Here is a 21,222-nt window from a genome sequence, read left to right on the forward strand (position 1 = left end):
GATGGACAAATATTCATGTTTTTATTGAGAACAGGTTTGACACATCAATTTGATTATTTTTTTTATGCACTGTCGTCTTTTAGGATCATAGTAGAGATATGGTCACAAAAATAAACCATGAACTTGACAGGTAACGAGAGGCGGCACGTGACAAGTTGGGTCAAACCATTAATTAGTCCAGAAATTTTAACTAATGAAATTGAATAACCTACTGAACATAAAACATGTTTTATGAACTTATATTTTCCCGAAATGTTTAATAAATTCAATCATGATCTTTAAAGGATTTTTGCATGCTTGTTGGCTGTATCGAAATTCTTCCTTCAAGTACCCCCGTTTGAGAACCAGCGAATTTTGAGCATTTTCCCGCAACTTTCAAGGCCGACGGAATATTGTATATGACTATGTAGACATTGGTGGTACCATATGAAAGATTGGATTCCGTTCTTTACAAAGAAAGGAAAGGAAGATTTAACCTTATCGCTCTTTAATAATCACTGTTTAAAAAGAGGTCACTTGAGTGACACCCAGGTATTTTGGACAAAGAGAGAAAAATCCTCACACATATACACTTTGACACCAATAGTTTTTTTTTTTGTTGCTTCTGAAACATCTCAACAGTCCTTCCCTTCGATAAAACACAAAGAAAAACAGTGAAAATGTGTTTTTACAGATACGAGCATGAGAAAACATGAAGGGTTTAAAAAAGATGGGATTTATTCTGTTTTGCTAAATTTTTTACATTGTTGCCCCTGGGGGGCACGTTGGATGCCAGCTTTTGCCATGACAAGTGTAATTGTCAGCATTGACATAATATTTTTTTTAATTTCAGGCACTTTGATCCACCTGTTTTTTTTTTTATCAGTTTTAGACTAACCTGTAACTTCTATGAACGCTGTAAAAAGTAGTTAACACTTGTTGAAAGTTGATTCATATTTCTATTATCTTTTGATAATCTTAAAAAGGATAAACGTTATTATCAATTTATAGATAATAATCTTATTTATGTTCAAGGAAAAAGTTTTTACTTTGCAAAATACAATTGAGAAGCATTGCTCGAACTGACGACAAGGAAATCACAAGATTTGTTAGCAGGGTTACGCGCACAAACACACACAGAAACCAATGCTAACTTTTGCTTCGTTACAAATGACCTCGGGTCAAATTGACCCAGGATGTTGCAGAGAAATAAATGCCACACGTGGTTGTAAATTAATTATTGTCTTGTTACTTTATGACTGACTTTCCACTTGAACAAAAAAAAGGAATTGTTAATTAAACACACCTACGGGTCATTTTGACCCGGATGTTATTCTTAATTTAGAGGAAAACATCATAATTAAAACATGGCTATAAATGCCCCCAGCATCCCCCAGAGATTTTTTATTTTTTTTTACACTTTTGGATAATTAAACACGCCTCCGGGTCATATTGACCCACAGACATTATTGCAGAAAAAAATCCTGAAACATTAACATAAAGCTGGTTACAACAATCCCCCAAAGCACGATCTTGTGGCCATTCTGGCTGCGCTTGGGACATTGATGGAGGGTGTTTACCCGCATGAAATGTCAAGCATTATTGACACGTTTAGGCCGTGTAAATGTTTGGCCGCCGCTGATTTCTATTTCCATCCCGCCGCCTCGCCAAAATCCTACAAGCCGTTAAAGCGCTTTCTCGATGACATGCTGGTACCCGTGCGTTTTTTTTTTTTTTTTGCGGGTCAACAGAGGAGAATGAACGATGCTATTAAATAGAAAGGCATATACTGTACGTGTGTATGTTTATAGGGCAGGCAAACATCATCAGTTCTGGCCCAAAGTAGCTCAGCATTGATGAAACACAGCGTGGAAAGAGGGGGAAAAAAAAACAAAAAACTTCCAGGAATAAATCTAGTGATGGTTGATGCTGTAACACATGCTATAAGAAAGACATTTGCACTCCCTGTTAACAATTACAGTGCGGCTCAGCCTCCGATTAGCTCAAGGCTAACGTCTAGGCTAGTGCGTCAACATTTTTTCAATGATGCACACCTGCGAAAAGCATCTTTTTCCACATTTTTTTAAATCGACATTCAACAATAAGCATGTTTGTTCTCACTGCAAACCATCACAGTGCGGCTCAGCCTCTGATTACCTCAAGGCTAACGTCTAGGCTAGCGCGTCAACATTTTTTCAGTGATGTGCACCTGTGAAAAGCATCTTTTTGAAATACAACCTCAACAATAAGCATGTTTGTTCTCACTGTAAACAATCACAGTGCGGCTCAGCCTCTGATTAGCTCAAGGCTAACGTCTAGGCTAGCGTGTCAACATTTTTGAAATGATACACCCCTGTGAAAAGCATCTTTTTCCCCATGTTTTTAAATACAAACTCAACAATAAGCGTGTTTGTTCTCACTGTAAACAATCACAGTGCAGCTCAGCCTCTGATTAGCTCAAGGCTAACGTCTAGGCTAGCTCGTCAACATTTTTTCCACGACGTACACCCTGTGAGAAGCTTTTTTTCAAAGGCATTAGCAATGTGTATGAACCCATTTGAATTCAGTCTGCCGTTGCACAGAAATAACATTTAGGAAATAGTTTGGGAAAAGAACTTATTAGATGTGCCTGCTCCCTAACAAACCCACGCACCTTTCAAATATTCTTTGTCATCTGTCCTGCAACACACACACACACACACACACACACTCTAGGATTAGTGGGCGTTATGCGGCAATAACGATGGAAAAAAGGACATTGCAGGACCAATTGGGACCAGAGACAAAATTCATCAAGTTGTATATCACACTAGTGTGTACTATGCTCTTTTCTCATACAATTAAGATGTTTTTTAGTTTATGTTTTTTAGGGCTGCAAATATTTTTTTTCAATAATGCGTTCATGTGTTCATTTTTCATTTAATCTATGCAGTCTATTGACTGTGTAAAATTGACCGTGCAGGAAATGCACATATATAAATGACCTATGATTCAGTTATTGGTTTGGTAGAAAATTGGCAAAAAGTTGATAAAAGTAAGAAAAAGTGTTTCGTTTTGAATCCCTTTGAAAATTTTTAACTTCGGGTAACTATTTCTTGATATTTGCAGTTAAATTATGGTTTCCCTGGGACCACTCAGCACCTTTTGATTTTTTATTTTATTTAAAAAACTTTCATCATTTGAAATTCTGGAGCTCTTTAGCCAACCAGTCAGCTTTAAAAAAAAAAATTAAAAAAACATTTTTTTTAGGACAGGCTGTTGAGCCTAGGCGCTATTCTTTTATAATGTAATATTTATTGAAAAAAAATCTAAACAATTGTGAAATAAACATATGCTTAAAAACAAGATGGAGTTGTTTCTTTTTTGTGGTTTCTGATAATAATTATGGGCTCCAAGCCCCCATGGCTGTCCATAATCAGCCTTAAAAAAAAGTCAGTCTATCTGTACTATTTCTGTACTATTTTTAACCATCCTATGTGCCCCCCCCCCCCCCCCCCCCCCCCCATCCTCCTCTTGTAAAGGTGGTACCCGCACCACAATCGATAAAAGCCATCTCACCGTCTAATTTCCGCTTCCGCCAGACGATTTGATCGGGAGGCTCCCCAAAAATGAGAGCCATCCCATAATGCTCGTGTTGTCTTTTCATCTGGCTTTTCTCATCACAAACCGCCTTGTCCATCTTCGATTTCAGCTTTTTTTTTTTACCTGCTCACGTCAACATGGTGTCTTCAACACGGAATGAACATACCTGCGCGTTTCGAAATAAGATCAGCACTAATGTATTGTCAATACAACACCGGCGTACTCGGACTGTTCAAATACTGCACCAAAACAACGGTAATACGCCTGATTGTTTTTTTGTTTTTTTTAAACCAGTGGAGAGTGCCTCCTGGTGGCGAGTAAAATAACATTCGTCAATTTTCTAGACCCACTTATCCTCACAAGCTTATCCCAGCTGACTTGGGGCAGTAGGTGAGGGACACCACGGACTGGTTGCCAGCCAATTGCAGGGCACGCAGATACAAACAACAATTCATGCAGCTAATCCCAATTTACTGTGTCCAATACACCTGCCGAACATGATTTTTGGAGCGTGGGAGAAGCTGGAGTGCACGCAGAGAACACACGGAGGCTTGGGGAGAACACGCAAACTCCACACAAGAAAGCCTTAACTGTGAGGCGGACCTGGTAACCACCGTGCTACCCAGTTAAATAGCGGTTACAGACTCAAAATCAAAATTTGGATAGCGGATAGATTTACAGGGAGGCTAGAAAAAAAAAAAAAACCTGCCGCATTGGACGATAAGCCACAGAGTTCAAAGCCTAAGAAAAAAGTGGAAAATTCACGCTATTATTTATTTAATTCTAGTATTCCACAATTTTTCTTTGTATTCTAAATTTGTGAATTTTGAATCTTATTTTTGTATTCTTTAGTTGTATTTACTTAATTTATACATGTCTTCCTGAAAGGCATCCTTTTCATTTGTGTCCACTGTAATGGACGTTAGTTTTTGGAGACTAATTTTACTATTAAGCGGTTGCGTGTTTCATAGAGGACCTGTCATGTGTTGGGCTGGCGCGCGATCGACTCTACCGTCTCGCGAAGACAAAACGGCGAGACGAGTGGACACAAACGTATAGCCCGGTTCTCAGGAGGACACGGCGCTCCAACATTTGTCCGACAGCAATTTGCAAATGGAAATAGATGGGAAAAAAGCCAAAAGTAGATCCAAAAAAAGTAATATGTTAGAAAAAAAAACCATTTATTGCCAATGAAGCACTTGGACGGTTGAAGTCCAGATGACTGAATTGAGGAAGTGAATGTCTTTTGCCGCTAGATTGATAACCTGACCAAGCATCTGTTCGTTCCAAAAATGTTCCTGGGGAAGACATTTCTCGGACCATTAAGATCACATCTCCACACCTCTAAGCTCCATTGCTCGGCCTGTCAAAAGATTTCTTTCTTTCTTTAAAAAAAAAAAAAAAAAAAAGTGCTGTAAATCCTCTCACCGTTTAAGAATTGTTGGAGCAAGTGGACAAGATTTACCCAGAAATGGGCCTTTGTTGTATCTGTTTTGGCTTTTTCCATCTTGGTTTTTTGAGTGGCATGTTTTGACTCACGGTTCCATCCAAGAACGTAGCCACCATGTGGAAGCCACTTGCTTCCCTTCGACTTTTTTTTTTTAATGAATGGAGAGATGAAACTTGTAGACAGCGCAACTATCAAAATTATGCATATTGAGAAATGTTGTAATGTAGTTACGATGGACTCCTGTGTGACGTCGTCCCTGGCTTATGTTTTTTTTCACGTAAAAAAAAAGGAATACTTTACGACATTTTTTCCCGGTTTACGGCACTAACAGTACAGCGCCTCACGGGGATGGCGGTCTGCTATTGGTCGGCCTCACTCGTTTCAAAATGGCGGAACGGTAAAGTTATGTTCTATCGTGAGTGATTCCATAACCGTATTTGTAGTGCATTTTACTGCTTAATTCAAAGTTGAAAGTATTTCGCCATGGGTCCCAAGATTGCTAGTGAGAATTAAGAAGATGATTTATATGAAAACGATGCTGGAGATAACCCTTACCAGTGAATATGGGCATAACAAGCGCCACTCAAAGGTGAATCCTTTCTATATTTTTTATTTATGATGTTTTCTGATTGTATACACGTATATTATATTACATAGCATACATTTTTAATATGTATGTCCAATTTCGATGTTTTTACCTGGGGTTCTAAACGCATTAGCTATTTGACATAGGTTTGGATTGCCCATCACATGGTGAATTGATTCATCTCGTAACACGGGGGCCCACTGTACATGTATATTAAATATAAATAACATTTATAGCACTTAAACTAATTTTAAATATGTATATACAATTTAGATGTTTTTACCTGGGGTTTTACAGTATACGCTTTAGCTAATTACCATTGGTTTCTATTCATTTCGTATAAACCATGTTTAAATGATCCCGATAAAATCCATCGGATGAAAAAATTAAATCAATTAAAACATGATTTTGTATCATCTATAGTTTGAATCTGCAGCAAATTGGCAATGCAGGAATATGGAGGCGAGTTCCAGAACTTTTTGCAAAAAGTGCTGAGCGAGTAGAAGAGGAAAATTTTGAGCCATACGTCCTTCTATGCTGCGGCTCCCCTCACAGATTGATGTCTTTTTTTTTTTTTTTTTTTTCATAGCAGGGCGAGGATCCGAGGGCCAGATGGATAGCGCCAATTTCCCCCCTCCGTCGGGCCACCTGCAGCTTTTTCAGCTCAGGGGCTGCGAATAGAATTTGGCATGTTGGGAGCTGCCTCGCGGCTAATGGCGGTTAAGAAAAGTCTCGTTCAAGCGCATTTCGGTATTTCATCTGGGAAACGTAGACGCCGATGACAAAAGACAAAAAGGCCGGCCGGCTTTATGACAGCTTAATGACGCCGCTCGCCGGCTGACGGCTAGGCCAGGGCTCGCCAACCTTTAACATTCCAAAAGACATTTTGACCCCGTTTCCACGGATAAGACACAACTTTATTCCCTTATGACTGAACGATTTGAGTTAAAAAGAAAAAGAAAAAAACATTCTTCAAACATGAAGAATTTGTTTTTGTTGGCAAGGTCATTCTTACCCCATTGGGAGATTTTTCATTTAAAACAAGAGAATTTGAATAACGCTCATATCAGTATTATGAAATACCAATGGGACAAAAAATCCCAGCCTGGAACCTAATCTATGGAAGTCGGAAAATTTTAAATCAAATTTTGCCAAGTATCCTAGACTTACAAACAAGTAATATATGCCATAAGTTTTATTTTTTTCAGGGAAAAAAATAAAGCTTAAAAAAATGCCGCATTATTTTTTTCCTATAACAAGAAAATGTGCCTTTTTTTATTTATTTTTTTAAAAATACTGTATTCTTGTTTTTGGCTGGGATTTTTTTGCAGTGTAGTATTTTGGGCTGACGTTTGAGGGGCCATGATTTGTCGATTCAACACTGACAAAATCAATTCAAGCATTAAACAGAGTGCACCGAATTTTACAGTTCCAGACTCTGAAAAAAAATAACTCGTGCTTTTTTTTTCTGGCAGCTTTTCTGCTCGGATCTCAAGAGTAGAATTTTTAACTGAAGTCTCATCATGCCGTTTGCAATTGTGTGCGACGCAAAGCTTGAATGAAAATCAGAAGGAAAAAAAAAAAAAACCTGACTGGAGGTGTCGCAATAATTATACTTTGTGCTGACATTTGCAAATTTTAGCGGCGGGCTCAATCAATTCTCGAAACGGAGTCATCACGTCATTTAAAAAACAAGACGGCGCTCCATTTCAGCGGTGGGCGGCAAAAACACAAAGACTATAATTACAACACTAATTTGTTTCTGTGGACGCAAGGCACTTTTGATTTCAGATGACACTCAAAAGCTTATTTCATCCATGAATGACTTACCTGAGAGCTCAATTCTGTGGAAGGGCGGATTTGTTTATTTATTTGTTTTTAATATCGACGCCATCAATGGCTACAGTACTGTAAACATGATTTCCAGGGCAACTAAATTGCTTGGAGTGAGAAAGGCAAGCAAAATGGTCATTTGCTGGTAGGGTATGGAGTGCAGACGCAAATGAGGAACAAGCGGTCCAGTGTTTACAGAAAACACAAATATGCTGACAGTTACATGGAGGCCAGCTAGGCCGATTTTGCATTTAGAATGCGGTGCTGTGGCAATGCCTTGCATTGTGAAGCATGGTGGTGGCGGCATCATGCTACGGGGCTGCTTTCAATATTTTCGGACATCCTGGATGAAAACCTGCTCCTGAGCGCTCTGACACAAAACGACCGTAATTACACCGCCAAGATCTTTAAGATTGGAATCAGAACCATTCGGTGAACGTCCCGGAGTGGCCCGACCAGAGCCCGGACTTGAATCTGACTGAGAGACCTCAAAACGAATGTCGAAAGTCTCAAACCCAAATTTAGAAATTTGAAATCTGTAAAAAAAAAAAAGATGGCATAGAATACGGAGCTTTTCATTGATTAAGAATTCAAACCCTCACGATTTCGTTTCACAAGAAAACATTTCAAACGTTAAAAATTATTACTGGCACTGATATGCATCATTAATTTTGCATATATCTTTTTGACAGTGATCTGACATCATAAAAATGTGGCCTACTTTTTTTTTAATTCAAGAGAACAAGACTTGAGATGAGAGGCAACTGCACTCTTAAAAGATAAAAACAATCCAACTTATAAGGAGGTTGAATAAAGGAAAAAAGACTTTCAAATAGTTTTTAGATCAATATCAGGGTCTCTGGAGAATCAAATTACAGAAAAAATAATAAAGGGATTATTTTCGAAACTGCGTCTGAGCGAATGTTCCTAATTTGCGGCCTCGTCACAGAGATTTTCTATGCCGCAACGACGAGGCGCTCTAAAGGAGCGTTGCCAGTCCGACGCCTTGATCCACACAATGTGCTTTTGATTTTCCTCGCAGAAGAACGGGCCATCGTCACAAAAGTGAGATTCAAAGCTGGATCTCATGCCCGCCAGTCAGTCATGCTAACTGCTAGCATAACCAGCGTTTCTGAGTGTTAAAATAGCGCGTGGTGGCGCTGCCACAATTCACCGATTAGCTCGCCGACTGCTGTCTCCCCCACAGCCGCGTGCACACTTTGAAAGTCACCTTGGCGATCCATCAGCAATGATGCGCCGCCGTCAGCGAGGACGCCTCCGCGCCGGATGCTATAATGACATTAGCGCTAAGTGCGCGCGCCTCCTCCCTCTTGATGGATGCGTCTTTATACCTGACAGGGGGGTGGAGGCGGGCGAAGATGTCTCGGGACCTTCTAAAGTTCTCAAACAAGAGCCCGCCGACTTGGCTTGGGGGGGTCCCTCAAGTCATTGACAATAAATTATTACGTTGTATCTTTTTGAGAGCGCTAGCGTGATAATCAAATATACATGAGAAACCAATTATTCTTGCCGATAGTGGCCCAGTTAAAGCTCTTCTATCTATCTATCTATCTATCTATCTATCTATCTATCTATCTATCTATCTATCTATCTATCTATCTATCTATCTATCTATCTATCTATCTGTGTATGATTGATAACAGTAAATAAAAATAATAGCAAGTAAATGCTGCTATGCAGTTGCTATGCTACTTCTTCCAAGAAATTCTCCCAAAAAATAAGAACCGGTTACCTTACCAATTATTTTATTATTCAATAGGCTTTTCCTTAATAAGGAATATTGGATATACGTAGCCATTATGAGTCGTGTGCTTATTAGAAGCTCCTTGGGAGAATTAAAAAAAAAAAAAAAAAAAATCAGGGATTCCAGCAGCATCTACTCATTTGTCAGGTTAGCCACACTTGCCCCGAGCGGGGTCGAGGAGGCGAGGGGGGAGCCCGGCCCGGCCCGCCCCACTGCCGCGCTTAACATCTAATCAGCCTTTGTGGCTGCCGGCGTCCACATTTATGTGAGCCATGAACGCCGTGTGCAAGACGCATCTCGATTTTTCCTTCTCAAACAAAACACCAACAGACCGCTTTACTCTAAAATCGAATATAAACTTCAATCAAAGCTACAACAATTCCATAAAGAGACAGCGTGTTCAAATGGAAAGCATGCACAAAGTCCTGTCACGGCTCGCTCCATCTTAGCAGTTGGCTTGCATAACTGTTGTACGGAAATAGGTTGCTAAGTACTGCAGCGGACACAATAAACAGAAGGGTTGCGCCTTATTATTGTGATAACCCGTCAGCCCTCAAAGTGCTTAACATGCGTGTCTAAAGCTAACATGGAAGACGCGCGCCGGGAAGGGCTTGCACATTAGCCACACGCTCCAGATAACGGACAGAGATGTGGCCTTCCGACTCTGCACGCTAACACCATTGTCTTTCACCGTTTCGTTACAACTTCCCGCCGTCCACTGGGAGAAAAGTTAGCGTCCAATAAAAGCTGGCCGAGGCTTTGACTAATAGCAAAGATAAAAGTGAAGACACCTTGCTTCCGTGAACGTAGAAGTTGCTGACGCCGGACCCACAAAAGTGCGCTAAAGGCTTTGAAATACTTGGTAGATACCACAAGATGGCGGAATAGATCTCCTTCTGCCAAAACAAAACTTTTCAATTCCCGTCAACATAGTTCCTTTGCCCCAAACCGCCACAAGATGGCGGCAAAGCATAAAATAGCACTAACTTTGACTTAAACTTACCGGAACTATCCAAATTTAAGATGCTCTTTTTTTCCCTAAAAATGAAAGCCAAAAGTATGGATGTGTCTTATAAACGATACCTTAACAATAAAGATATATGTATTTATTTATTTTGATGCACATTTTTATCATCAGCCGTATTCTTATTGACGATAATTATCCTAATGGGACCAGCTAGAGTGTGGACGTCAGTTGGCAGTTAGCAGCAAGTTCCTGTTGCAGCTAACAGCAGCTCGTGATAGCTGAGCTTGTTAACGGCATTATTTTCAATAAAAGAAGTGAGCAGACTGAACCAACGACCGTTCCATTTGATTAATCAAAAACAATTAGCTAACGTGAATCGATAAATAAAATAGTAATTTGTCGCAGCCCTAATCTGTAATTCATACATAATATTGCTATTTAGTTTACAACAAATCATTCTTTTAAGTTTGGTGATATGGAGTGTGCCCGCTTTAGAATTCTGGGCTGCGCATCGGTGACTGTGGCGTTCGGCAAACAAGTTGCTGTGATCACTTGAACAGGAAAAAAAAAAAAAAACACCCCGCACGCCCTCATCATCCACTTTTGCCTGCCACGCTGCAGCCTGGCCTCCGTTTGTGGTCGGGGGCTGATCAGACGAGCTCATTCTGAGCTGATAGCGCACTCTTCCCGACCGCACTCAATGGGACATAAAGGGAGGGAAATGAAAGGAGGCTAATTGTAATTGCAGCTGAAAAGACGAGCTGAGCAAATGGGATGCCGCCCCGGTCCCCTGCAGCAATGACCAAAACTCCAAACCTAATCACTCAACTCATCTAGGATAAGATTTGGATATTTATAACCAAACGGGCAGGAAGTCATCTGGAAGGTGGTCAGGAATGGGCCCTAGAATGCTCAAAAAATGAGCCAGAAATATAACTGAGTAACTTCCATGATTATCTGCTATTTTGCTGCATCTTTGTAGTTCAAACCGCAAATAGTCTGCAGCCAATGTGACCAAAGTCACTGGAATCGCTCCCTTTCTTAGTCCTGGTTTCAAAAACCAAATCTCAAGGAAAAACCCGCGCTAGAATGAATTGTGATGTAGCAAGGACAAATAAGCAAGGGTGTTGACAACATACTGTACTTGAGCGAGGCTCGGTTCTTTGAGGGACAAGTGCCAGCAGACCACTTTTATGTCTTCGGCGGACCGAGTCCGCGCCTTTGAGAGTCCCTCTCATTGGTTGCAAGCCAAGTCAGAGACCCAGGCTGCCCTTTGGCTGGCTAAGTAAGCCCATTTGTCAGGTAAATAAAGCCTGAGCATCAAGGTGACTCCCGCTCCACTCGGTGGGAGTTCCACATCTTCTGGCATCCTCTCGGCACGCCGCCTGAGTGAGCGGCGCTTACTTTGGAAGCCCAAGGTGGCCGGCGCCACTCCGGGGAGAAGTCGGCGCTGCCGCCGCACACGCATCCGCTAAATGATTCACGTTTTGGACTGTCCCGCCTGATTCCCGTTACGATTCAGCGGGATCCCCAAAAAGTCTGCCAAACTACAGTGGCGCTTTGACTTGCAAGTTTTCTCCAATTGCCTCCAATTCGAGATGAGTTTTTTCTATTGATATGAATTGCAAAAAATATGTATTGTGCGAAACTGATGTCTCAAAAAGGTGTACAATGCCCCACTTCTAACACTATGCCAAATCCATACATTCATATACCTACCATGCAGGCTTTGGGAAATGTGGGAGGAAATCGAAGCCTCCTGAAAAAAACTCAAGTTGGCATGGGGAGAACATGCAAACTCTAGAATCTGTTTGAGCAGGAATTGAACCCAAGACTTGAGGCAGATGTGCTTCCACCATGCTGCCACACTAAGCCAAGTCAAATTTCCTCATTTTCAAGCTGTTCTTAATGCTAAACTTTTCAAATGACGAGAAAACAAATTGGAACATGAAGCAGCTTGGACTTCAGCCCATTTCGGTCACAGTAAATCACAGCTAGTCACCAGTTCCCACAAACTAAAACAAATCAAAAAGCAATGAAGAAAAATGATAACGTAACTATACCTTTAAGGGGCGTGGCCTAACTTTAACATCAAAACAGTTAGGTATTTGAGCAAAAAATGTGTCTATAGTGGCATGTCCCCAGTAGAAAAAGTCTGTATCTGACTTTTTACAATATTTCCAAGTGAAACAAGGACAATCTATGGATATATACAGTAGTTTTAAGCGTCAAAAAGCAGAACCTGCATCGACTTCTGAGCAGGACTGGCCCGACTGCCGTTGGCAATCTATTTCCTTATTTAAAGGTCTATGCATGGTTAATGTACCCTATTTACACCTTATTTCATGGTCTATGTCAGAGATTTGGAGAGTGCGCTCCAACGCCCTTCAGGGGGTGCGCGAAATTGAAAATAATGGCGCTCAGCTAGGCAGCGCACTGGAGATGTGCTTTGCGCGCCGGCCTCGTGTCCCCAAAAAAATGCCGATTCTAAATCGCCCTTAAGTGAGGATGGAAGCGTGAATTTGTCCGGGGTTGTCCGCTTCTCTCATCGAAAATAAGCAATTGATTATTATTATTATTATTATTGCCGTATTTGTGCCAGTACAAGTTAAGTTTTTTTTTTTCTCAATTTCAACCCCTATATTAGGGGGGTTCGACACATAACCGCAAAACCCAAAACCAGACCAATTTTTTCTACATTTTTGTTTGAAATATGAAATAAATAATCCGTCACGTACAAGCCTTAAAATGATTAGATATACATAATATTGAGTATTTGCACATTATGTAAAGGAAAAAAACCCTTGGGTAAATTTTGCCCAACTCGCCCAAAAAAAAAAAAGATTATTAGGCTAAAATATTGCATGGATTGGTAAACTTTGTCAGCTTTCAATATGGCGTCCTGTCATCCTTTCTAAATGCTAGCAAACGTGAGGTCGAGAGGTGCACCCCGCAGATATCAAATTTAGCCCATGTCGGGCTCATTTACTGCCATTCAAAATGTGAAATTTTGTCAATTTTGGACATATTGAAAACCCCATGTTTTATCATGCATTTCCCCCGATTTTGCATGAATTCTTTCGACGGCAACTCGCAAACGGGGTGCAAGAGAAATTCTTGTGTTGGGAAATTTCATCTCCCTAAGGTTTGCTTTTTGCTCCAGAGTGAGCTTACCTGGTCAGCCTGCTGGCTGTCATGACAACAGAGGCCTACTTCTCAGAAGTGGCTGATTTCAGCAAGGCTCAGATAAGTGCGTGACAAAATGTGTGACACGAGAACATGCGCGAGACACCTGGGGGTTATTTTCAAAAATGCATAAGCCCGCTAGAAGAAAAAGTAAAGCGCTGACGTCTTTTGCCGAGATTTTAAAATGGAACAATGGCACGTCGGTCCAATTATCCGTGCCCGCGTCTGGTCCTGGCCATCTGTGGCCGGGCGCCACTTTCCGCTAGCTTGACGCTAAGCAAATGCGACTGCAAAGGATGTTAAGTGCATGGAGATGAGCGGGCGTGGTAATCGCTGCCATCTGTAAAAGCCAGGAGCAAATCATCTCCGAAGGGGATTCCTTCACGTTTGCCCAAAACACGGTTTTACTCACATATCGGCGCGTGACGTCGCTCTGACTGAAATTGACTTTATTATTTTCAAATGCAAAATATTCCGCGCGTCAGCGCTGCATTTCCTACTTGGGCTTTCTGTTAAGCTGATTTCTTCCACTTTTTATTAATGCCGCCACCATCGTGTCAATGCAATTTTACTAAACGTCAACAGAATGCAAAAACGTAATACGGTAATCCCTCGTTTTTTGCAAAAAGTCAAAACCGTGAAGACAAGACAAATATTACCGCAGTACACATATTTATTTAATTCTTTATTATCCTAATTATCAAACCTCATACAGTAACTGTCCTCTTATCCCATCCCCTTGGCTGTAGTCTCACGGTGAGTCGCGGTTATATTTGCGGTGCCCGGAAGTCGAATTAGAATGAATCCTATAGCTAACCAAACATGATAACAAGCAGAGTTTACACTTGAAATTCCAATTTCCTACAAAATAAATCTAGCTAAGAGATTCACTACGCTCTACAGATGCGCGTCTACCTAACAGCAGGTGTGAGTTTCATGAGGGAGACGGCACTCCTTCAAGACATGTGATTGGCTCCCGACGGAATCTAATCACGTGTCTTGTAGGAGTCCGCGGAGCACTTAGGTCACTGTCCCACAATCAATATTTATATAAAATGACAAAAAAATATCGTCGCTAATGTCTTGCTCATCCAAGTGAGACAAAACCAATCAGAAGGCAGAATAATGCTGATGTCATCAAGGGCCAGCATGAGAAGGTCGATTTGAAATCGGATCGGTCAAAGAAACTCCCATCTATTTGTGCAAAGCATTACTTTCGCCACTGTGAAACGCCTCAAATCATTTCAAGGTTCCTTTTTATCAAAACGCCACAGCACAACATTCGTTGCAGTTGTTTTTTTTTTAAAGAAAATAATATAGTCTAGGCTAGAAAAAAAAATAATGAGGTTCATTGTATGACTGGTGATATTAATTGTGAATGCCCTGGGCAGATCAGATGGACACAGAAGCGGCAATCTGATCCGACAAAAATATATTAAAAAAGGCACTGAAGCCAAGAGCAACGCTTTGAAATCAAGAGAGGAGTTGGGACTCCATCTTGAAAATTTCCCTTTGGGATGTAGCACTCACTCACCCATCACCCGCAGCCTCTCGGCGCCCACCACCACCTCCTGCTCGTCCGCCGAGAAGAGGAGTTTGCCGCTTGTGGATTTGACTTCGAACAGCCTGCCTCGCGCTTTGAACCCGCTGGATCCTAAACGCGGAAAACGGAAGACGCGTCAGATAACACGTCAGGAGGGTAAGTGAGATTTGGCAAAATAATAGTCTGCGTATGTATATAAACAGCAACATTTTCATATTTGACAATCTATTCATAAAAAAAAATAATAATTTACGCGCTGAGAAGTCTCGTACGCGGCACCGAAAGAGTTAACGTTACCGCTTTCCTCCTGATTGATCTCTTCAAGTTCGACGGGCCGGATTAAAAATCTTAGGGGGCCGCATATGGCCCCCGGGCCGTAGTTTTACCTCATTTACCTAGTGTAATCCATTCATTTTGCATTGCAAAACTACATTCAAATTTTGACAGCAGGCTTGTTTGGCAACAGCACTGTGTCTTTTTTTTTCAATTGTCTTCAAATGTATATTTAATAGAAGCATGAAGACGTACATAAAAGTTACCTTTGAAATGTTTTGATGTTGCCCAAACAAACACATTGTGTCGATTTGCAAAGGCAAACATCAGAAAAGGAACGTCTTCTTTTTGTGATGTTGCCCTCCGTGTCGTCAGCGTTTGAAAAGCGCTTGACAAGGGAAGGCGTCCTCGAATATGTTTTTTTTTGTCATTTTTTTTCCCAGGCTGTGTCCTACCTGTTACAAATTGTGTGAGTGGCTTGTTGTTGCTGTTGAGAATGTTGACCGATATGTTTCGAGAAGACTGCAGGTAAAGAGGGCGACCCTGCGCATGGACAAATAGCAGCAAATTAGATTATTCATGCTCCAGATTGTGTCATCAAAATGCTCTAATTTGCATTTAGGTTTTAATCAAAACCCCAGCTAAAAAAAAAAAAAAAAACCTTTCAAGTAATTGCACAACAAATACAAGAAGGGCAGCCCATGTGGCGTCCCCCAAGGGTCAATTCTTAGCCCATTGTACATCATCAAATCATGAAAAATATCAGCATTGGACTTCTGTTAAACATTTATTAATGTTGCTGACCTTGGGAGCGCTCAGCACATTTTGATTTTGCTTGAAATTAAAACAATCTAAATAAAACTTTAAACATTTCAATGATTTGCGGAAACTATTGGGGAAAAAAAACAATACCGCAAATCCTCAAATATACAGTAGGACGCACCCGTGTATAAGACACACCAACAGTTTAGTGACAAATGTCAAAACTTTAGCAAAACAGAACAAATCTCATCTTTGTAATTTCTTCATATTTTGTTGCGTTCATATCCTTAAGTTGTATATAACTTACATAATGAGACAATAGTTTTTCGCATTGATGTTTACTGTTATCTGCCACTTTCCATCTTTACTCGTTTCATCCACACTTCCCACCAACAATTTAAACTGTAGAACTAACAAACATCAAATTGACGTTAGCTATGGCTAAAGTTGTACAAATTCACATAAAAACACATATGTAACACACCACTTTGGACTGCCGCGTCTGACGTTGCGTTGTTAGCGTGTCGTTAGCATTTTAGCAATGACATCACACAGGAAGCACTCCACATGACCCTAAAGTGCTCTAAATAATCCTAAAAATAAATATTATTGCACGTGTGGCCTTGTAATAAATTCCTGGGAAACGTCAAATAAAAGTGTACAAATTAAACGACCTAAAAAGGAGTCTCTCTCTCTGCACTCAACACCAACACTATCTCAAGGCACACAATGATATATTTTAATTACTATGCACTAATGTAATTCTAATATATATTTGATACTGTTTTTGATGCATTTTTTTTATCATTTAATAATACATTCAAAGAGTTTGGGAACCTTTTTGGGATTGGATTAGGCTATATCCATATAAAAAGCATGTTTCAAGCACATGGGAGTCCTAAATCTATGAGAAACCATCTTCAAATCGTCTCTGCACCATTCTGACTATACCGGGGCTCAAAATGATTGGCACCCGACAGTGTGCGATCCGCGGGCCCGACATCCTTCCCCGTCGCTGCGGCAACGGAACATGTTCAACACAGCGGGACGTCGTCGTCTCTCGCAAAACAGAAAGAGAATGTGTGCGTGCTTACGCGCGTTTCTGCACATGTTTTCTTGAAGGTGGAGCGCTTTCTTTGGTAAACTTCTCAGCGGTTACAACGAAACCACAGTGAGTGTAGCGGGAGGAGCGCATTTCAAAGGGGAAAAAAAAAAAAAAACGCGGTTGACGTCGTTTCGATCCATCGGCCACGCCCGTTATCGCCATTTGTCTTTTGTCACGTATTTGTCATTTTTGACCAAAATTGGCATTTAAAAACAAAACAAATTGACCCAATTTGTGATGAGGAAGCGTGCGATTTGCAATATTTATTTTATAAACTTCAGTATGGCGGAAAAGTTGTCAAATTGAATATGTTGAGGATAAAGCGAACTTATGTTTGGCTTAGCTGATCTGTTTTATTTCTGCAAATTTTTGCAATGGGGGTCCTTGGAAATTTTGCTTTCCGAAAAGGGGTCCTCAACTCCCAAAAGTTTGAGAACCCCTGAAATAGAAAATACCAAAATTTGACCCCAAAATTAAGGGTGCGCCTTATACTCTGTTGTCTTTGGCGAATTATGGTACTGAAAAAAATACATTAATCACAAGGTGATGTGGAAGCAAAAACCCAGCAAATTTTGATTTTTGCTGACATTTAGTAGCAGGATAAAACGCCCCCCAAATTCAAATAATAAAAAGATGGCGAATGCAACAATTGCAAACACCGAAAAAAAGGTTTGGACTTACTGGTTTGGACTGGATTTCTTTGGCATAGAGAGGCTGAAGGAACTCCGAGTCCCCCTCCAGTTTGAGACCCTTCTCCGTTATCCTCAGGTTGCCCATGCCGTCCTGCACGACACCAAACACGCACGCAAACACACACGCGAGTCACACCGTGGTTAATATTTCACGCGGGTCGGCCTTGTCGCTCACGTCTTTACGCTTCCAGCTCACACGGGCGCCGCGGATATTAAGCAGCGCCTTTATATCCTGCCTTTTCTTTTTTACATCAGCCGCTGGATCAGTGTAAAGATAAGAGAGCCTCAAAAGTGGAAAGACTCTTTGTTTTTTTTGCCCTTGCTCCTCCCCCGGTTTGCGAGGGAGCACATGGAGATCAAGGCAGGTGAATCCCGGCCAAGCGGGGGAGCCTTTTCCCACTATTACATCGCACGCATGAGTTATGGCTTCCCAATGTTGAGAAAATAGCTGCAATGACTAATAGATCCCTGTAGATGGCGGTGTTGCATCGTTTGGGATTTGAGAGGAGCCGCGTTCGTGGCGAGGGAGAGATTTGACGATGGCGTGGCGGAACTTGGACACGTTTAAGCATGTTGAAAGAGCATGAGAGATGTTTGTGTCCACGGCGGTGGACATTGGGTCTCAGGAGGATAAATGTAAATGTATAAACCAGAGTTTCTCAAACTTTTGATTGCTTAATTAAGGAGTCATGAATACTTTCAGAATGTAATATAAATTAAGTGACCTGAACACAAATATGGCCGGTAAGGATCATTTTCAAGTTCCTGCAAAGCTTGCATTCAATTGAATCAGGTGGAGAAGGAAAACCGGAAAACATGCCGGCCCTCGAGGACTGGAGTTTGACACCTATGTATTAAAAGTCTCTCAAAATACTATCCACCCCATAGTTTGCAAAAGAATGTAAACATCTAGAAAACAATTTTTCTTGCTGGAGGAAGAACTTCTTGAGTCAGCTTGTATCCACTGTTGCGTCCAATTTGTCTCAGCGAGACAGCCAAGTGAATGGAGACATCATTGAGAAGGCCGGGGTGACCTCTACTGAGGACACTAGGACTTAGTTGCCTAAATCCAATGAGTGAAAGATAGATCAATACTAAATATCTACCACAGTGGACATACACCTATAGGCTGTCTCAAATGAGGACACCATATTCTGTGAGTCTTTTTTTTTTTTTAAGATTATTTAAAATGCATGGAAATGACTGGAGGTGAATGCGTTCATAATGATTTTTTTTCAAGGTATGCCAGTAAATAAATAACAGTGAGAGGTGGTGTAGAGAGCGCTAATTAGCCGCATTGTTCAGTCACGCAAACAGAAAGACGTTTTTACTTGGCCTTCCAATCCTAACTTTTTTTTTCCTCTTTTGGTTCTTCTCTTTCTTAGCGTGCGCACGGTCAGGCAAGCACCCATGAATAATTCACGAGGCCACGACGATTTCTACGCGGGGCACAGATGAGCATCTTCACCTTCTTCTTCTTCAGGGCCGTCTGCCGAAGCAGACTTTCATCTAGTGAAAAGTCGTCAGCCTTGTTTGGACTTTACCGGGCTTTTGAAGCCACCTGCCGTCCCTCGTCCTGCCCTTCGGGTCTTTGTTCTTCACGCTCGGTCCCGCCACAGCTGAACTCGCATTGGGATGGAATTCGAGGAAATAGGGAAAAACAAACAAAAACTACTCCCTGAAAAGTCTAATTAGACTCCAAATTGGAAGTCTGTTTATTTTTCCCCAGTTATGGTTTTCTTAAAAGGTGCTTTTCAGTCCTGTTAGTTACCATATTTCTTGGAGAACAAGTCAGGTTTTTTCTCTCCCTTCTATTCATAACTCTAAACAAACCCATTTTTCCCCCACATTTCTGTTTGAATAACATTAATTTGAATTGGAAATATGTAATATGTCATTTACAAGGCTTAAAATGATTATATACACCTAATTCGATGTTGTATGCATCAGTTTTAGAGTGTTTGCAAAGCACGCGGCAAAAATTAGTTTTTTTGCTGACCACAAGGCTTCATGGCTCAGTTTGACATATTATGAAAAGGAAAAGACGGCTTGATTCGTCTCCAGTCTGTGGACAAGTTGGGGGGGGGGGGGGGGGGGCAGTGAAGGGCAACCTTCCTCGCTTTGATCAAACAACAGTCGTCACTTGGGTAAAGAACATCCCAAGTAAGATGATCAGCAAATCAACTTCGAAGTCCTCCATTTTAAACAAACTGGACAGGTCCCAAGATGATTAACCGTGGAAGAGTAACGAGGATGTTTAAACAAGCTTCTGTTCGTTAAGTGCGGGAGCTATTTGGCGTGTCAGATAATGATGATGACTTGGAGGTCTTTTCATAAAAATAAAGCAATGTTCAAATCATTTTGGTGTGCCCCAAAAAATCCCCAGCGAACCAACATGGCGACTTCCTGTTCATTTTCCATCCTGGGTCCATCAGATGGACAAGTCCAGCGCTTTCTGCGTTGGAAACTGTTACTGGGGGCTACATTTTGGAGAAGACATCTACTGCTCAAGGACTGCATCATTCAGGGTCTCCGTTGTCACCACTGAAGCTTCTGGGCAATTTGTGTCGCAAGCGTGTGTGTGTGTGTACCTGTCGTTCCAGCCCTCAGATTGATCGGCGACAGATGAGCAAACGGTGACGTGGACCATAACACAACAGCTTCTGCCCCCCCATAAGCATTCATCATCCTTCGGCTTCCGTCTTCCTTCGGAGGTACGCCGAAGCCCGCGTATCAATAATACAGAGCTCTCAGGCTATTATTGAGTGCCGGCGTCGATATGCATCAAGCCCTCGCTAACCCCGGGCTCAAGCGAATATAGACGTCTGCAAGCCCGGGGGGCAAATATCACAATGGCTGCTGACATTAAAAATACAGCCGTCGACAAATGCGCAGGATTTCCATTATTTACACCATCCACGCGCAAGCACGGAAGCTAATGGAGACAATCGGCGCTTTCGGTCGTTTTGGAAAATGAAAAGGCGCTCCCTATTGACTTCAGCTCCTGTCATCGCAAATTAAGCCACACCCCTTCGACGCAAACGAACACGCTAGTATCAGGGTTGGAGAAGGCGGGTGGTGGTATGCGTGGTGAGCACAGAAGAAGATCTCGTGAGCTCTTGATAAAGTAGCGCGGAAAATTGCTCCATTTTGATTCAACGACAATAACAACAACATACTGTGAGCTTCGTCACTCAAAGATAAAGGTTTTTATATACATACCATATTTTCCGCACTATAAGGCGCACCGGATTATAAGGCACACCCCAATTAATGACATATTGTAAAACTTTTTCCATATATAAGGCGCACCGGATTATAAGGCGCACCCTCAATTAATGGCATAGTTTAAAACTGTTTCGATCACAATATAGTAATACTCAAAGTAATAATAACTCAAATAACTAAATTCTCTATAGAATAATAACTCAATGTCAATATGAGCAACTTTGCTTAATTGTAAACACACAAAAGAAACAGGTAAAGCTTATTTTATCGG

At 41.3% G+C, this 21,222-nt stretch overlaps 1 protein-coding gene and 1 long non-coding RNA gene across 4 annotated transcripts in view; one reads left to right on the forward strand and one right to left on the reverse strand.

Moving 5' to 3' along the window:
* The window catches only part of sgcd (sarcoglycan, delta (dystrophin-associated glycoprotein)), a 111,091-nt gene that overhangs the window by 12,707 nt on the left and 77,162 nt on the right, over positions 1-21,222 (reverse strand). For all 3 annotated transcript variants that reach the window (XM_088441049.1, XM_088441048.1, XM_088441050.1), the window contains 3 exons: positions 17,713-17,814; positions 15,620-15,707; positions 14,883-15,002 (listed from right to left, as the gene is read on the reverse strand). In XM_088441049.1, the coding sequence (XP_088297175.1) occupies positions 14,883-15,002; positions 15,620-15,707; positions 17,713-17,814 (310 nt within the window). The remainder of the gene's footprint in view (positions 1-14,882; positions 15,003-15,619; positions 15,708-17,712; positions 17,815-21,222) is intronic.
* On the forward strand, positions 5,345-19,658 carry LOC148408459 (uncharacterized). Its single transcript, XR_015868584.1, has 3 exons — positions 5,345-5,600; positions 14,896-15,047; positions 19,109-19,658. It is a non-coding gene; the product is annotated as an uncharacterized LOC148408459 (long non-coding RNA).

The sequence above is a fragment of the Hippichthys cyanospilos genome, chromosome 18, assembly GCF_059441005.1.
Source record: "Hippichthys cyanospilos isolate Australia breed blue-spotted pipefish chromosome 18, RoL_Hcya_1.0, whole genome shotgun sequence".
Taxonomy (NCBI): Eukaryota; Metazoa; Chordata; class Actinopteri; order Syngnathiformes; family Syngnathidae; genus Hippichthys; species Hippichthys cyanospilos.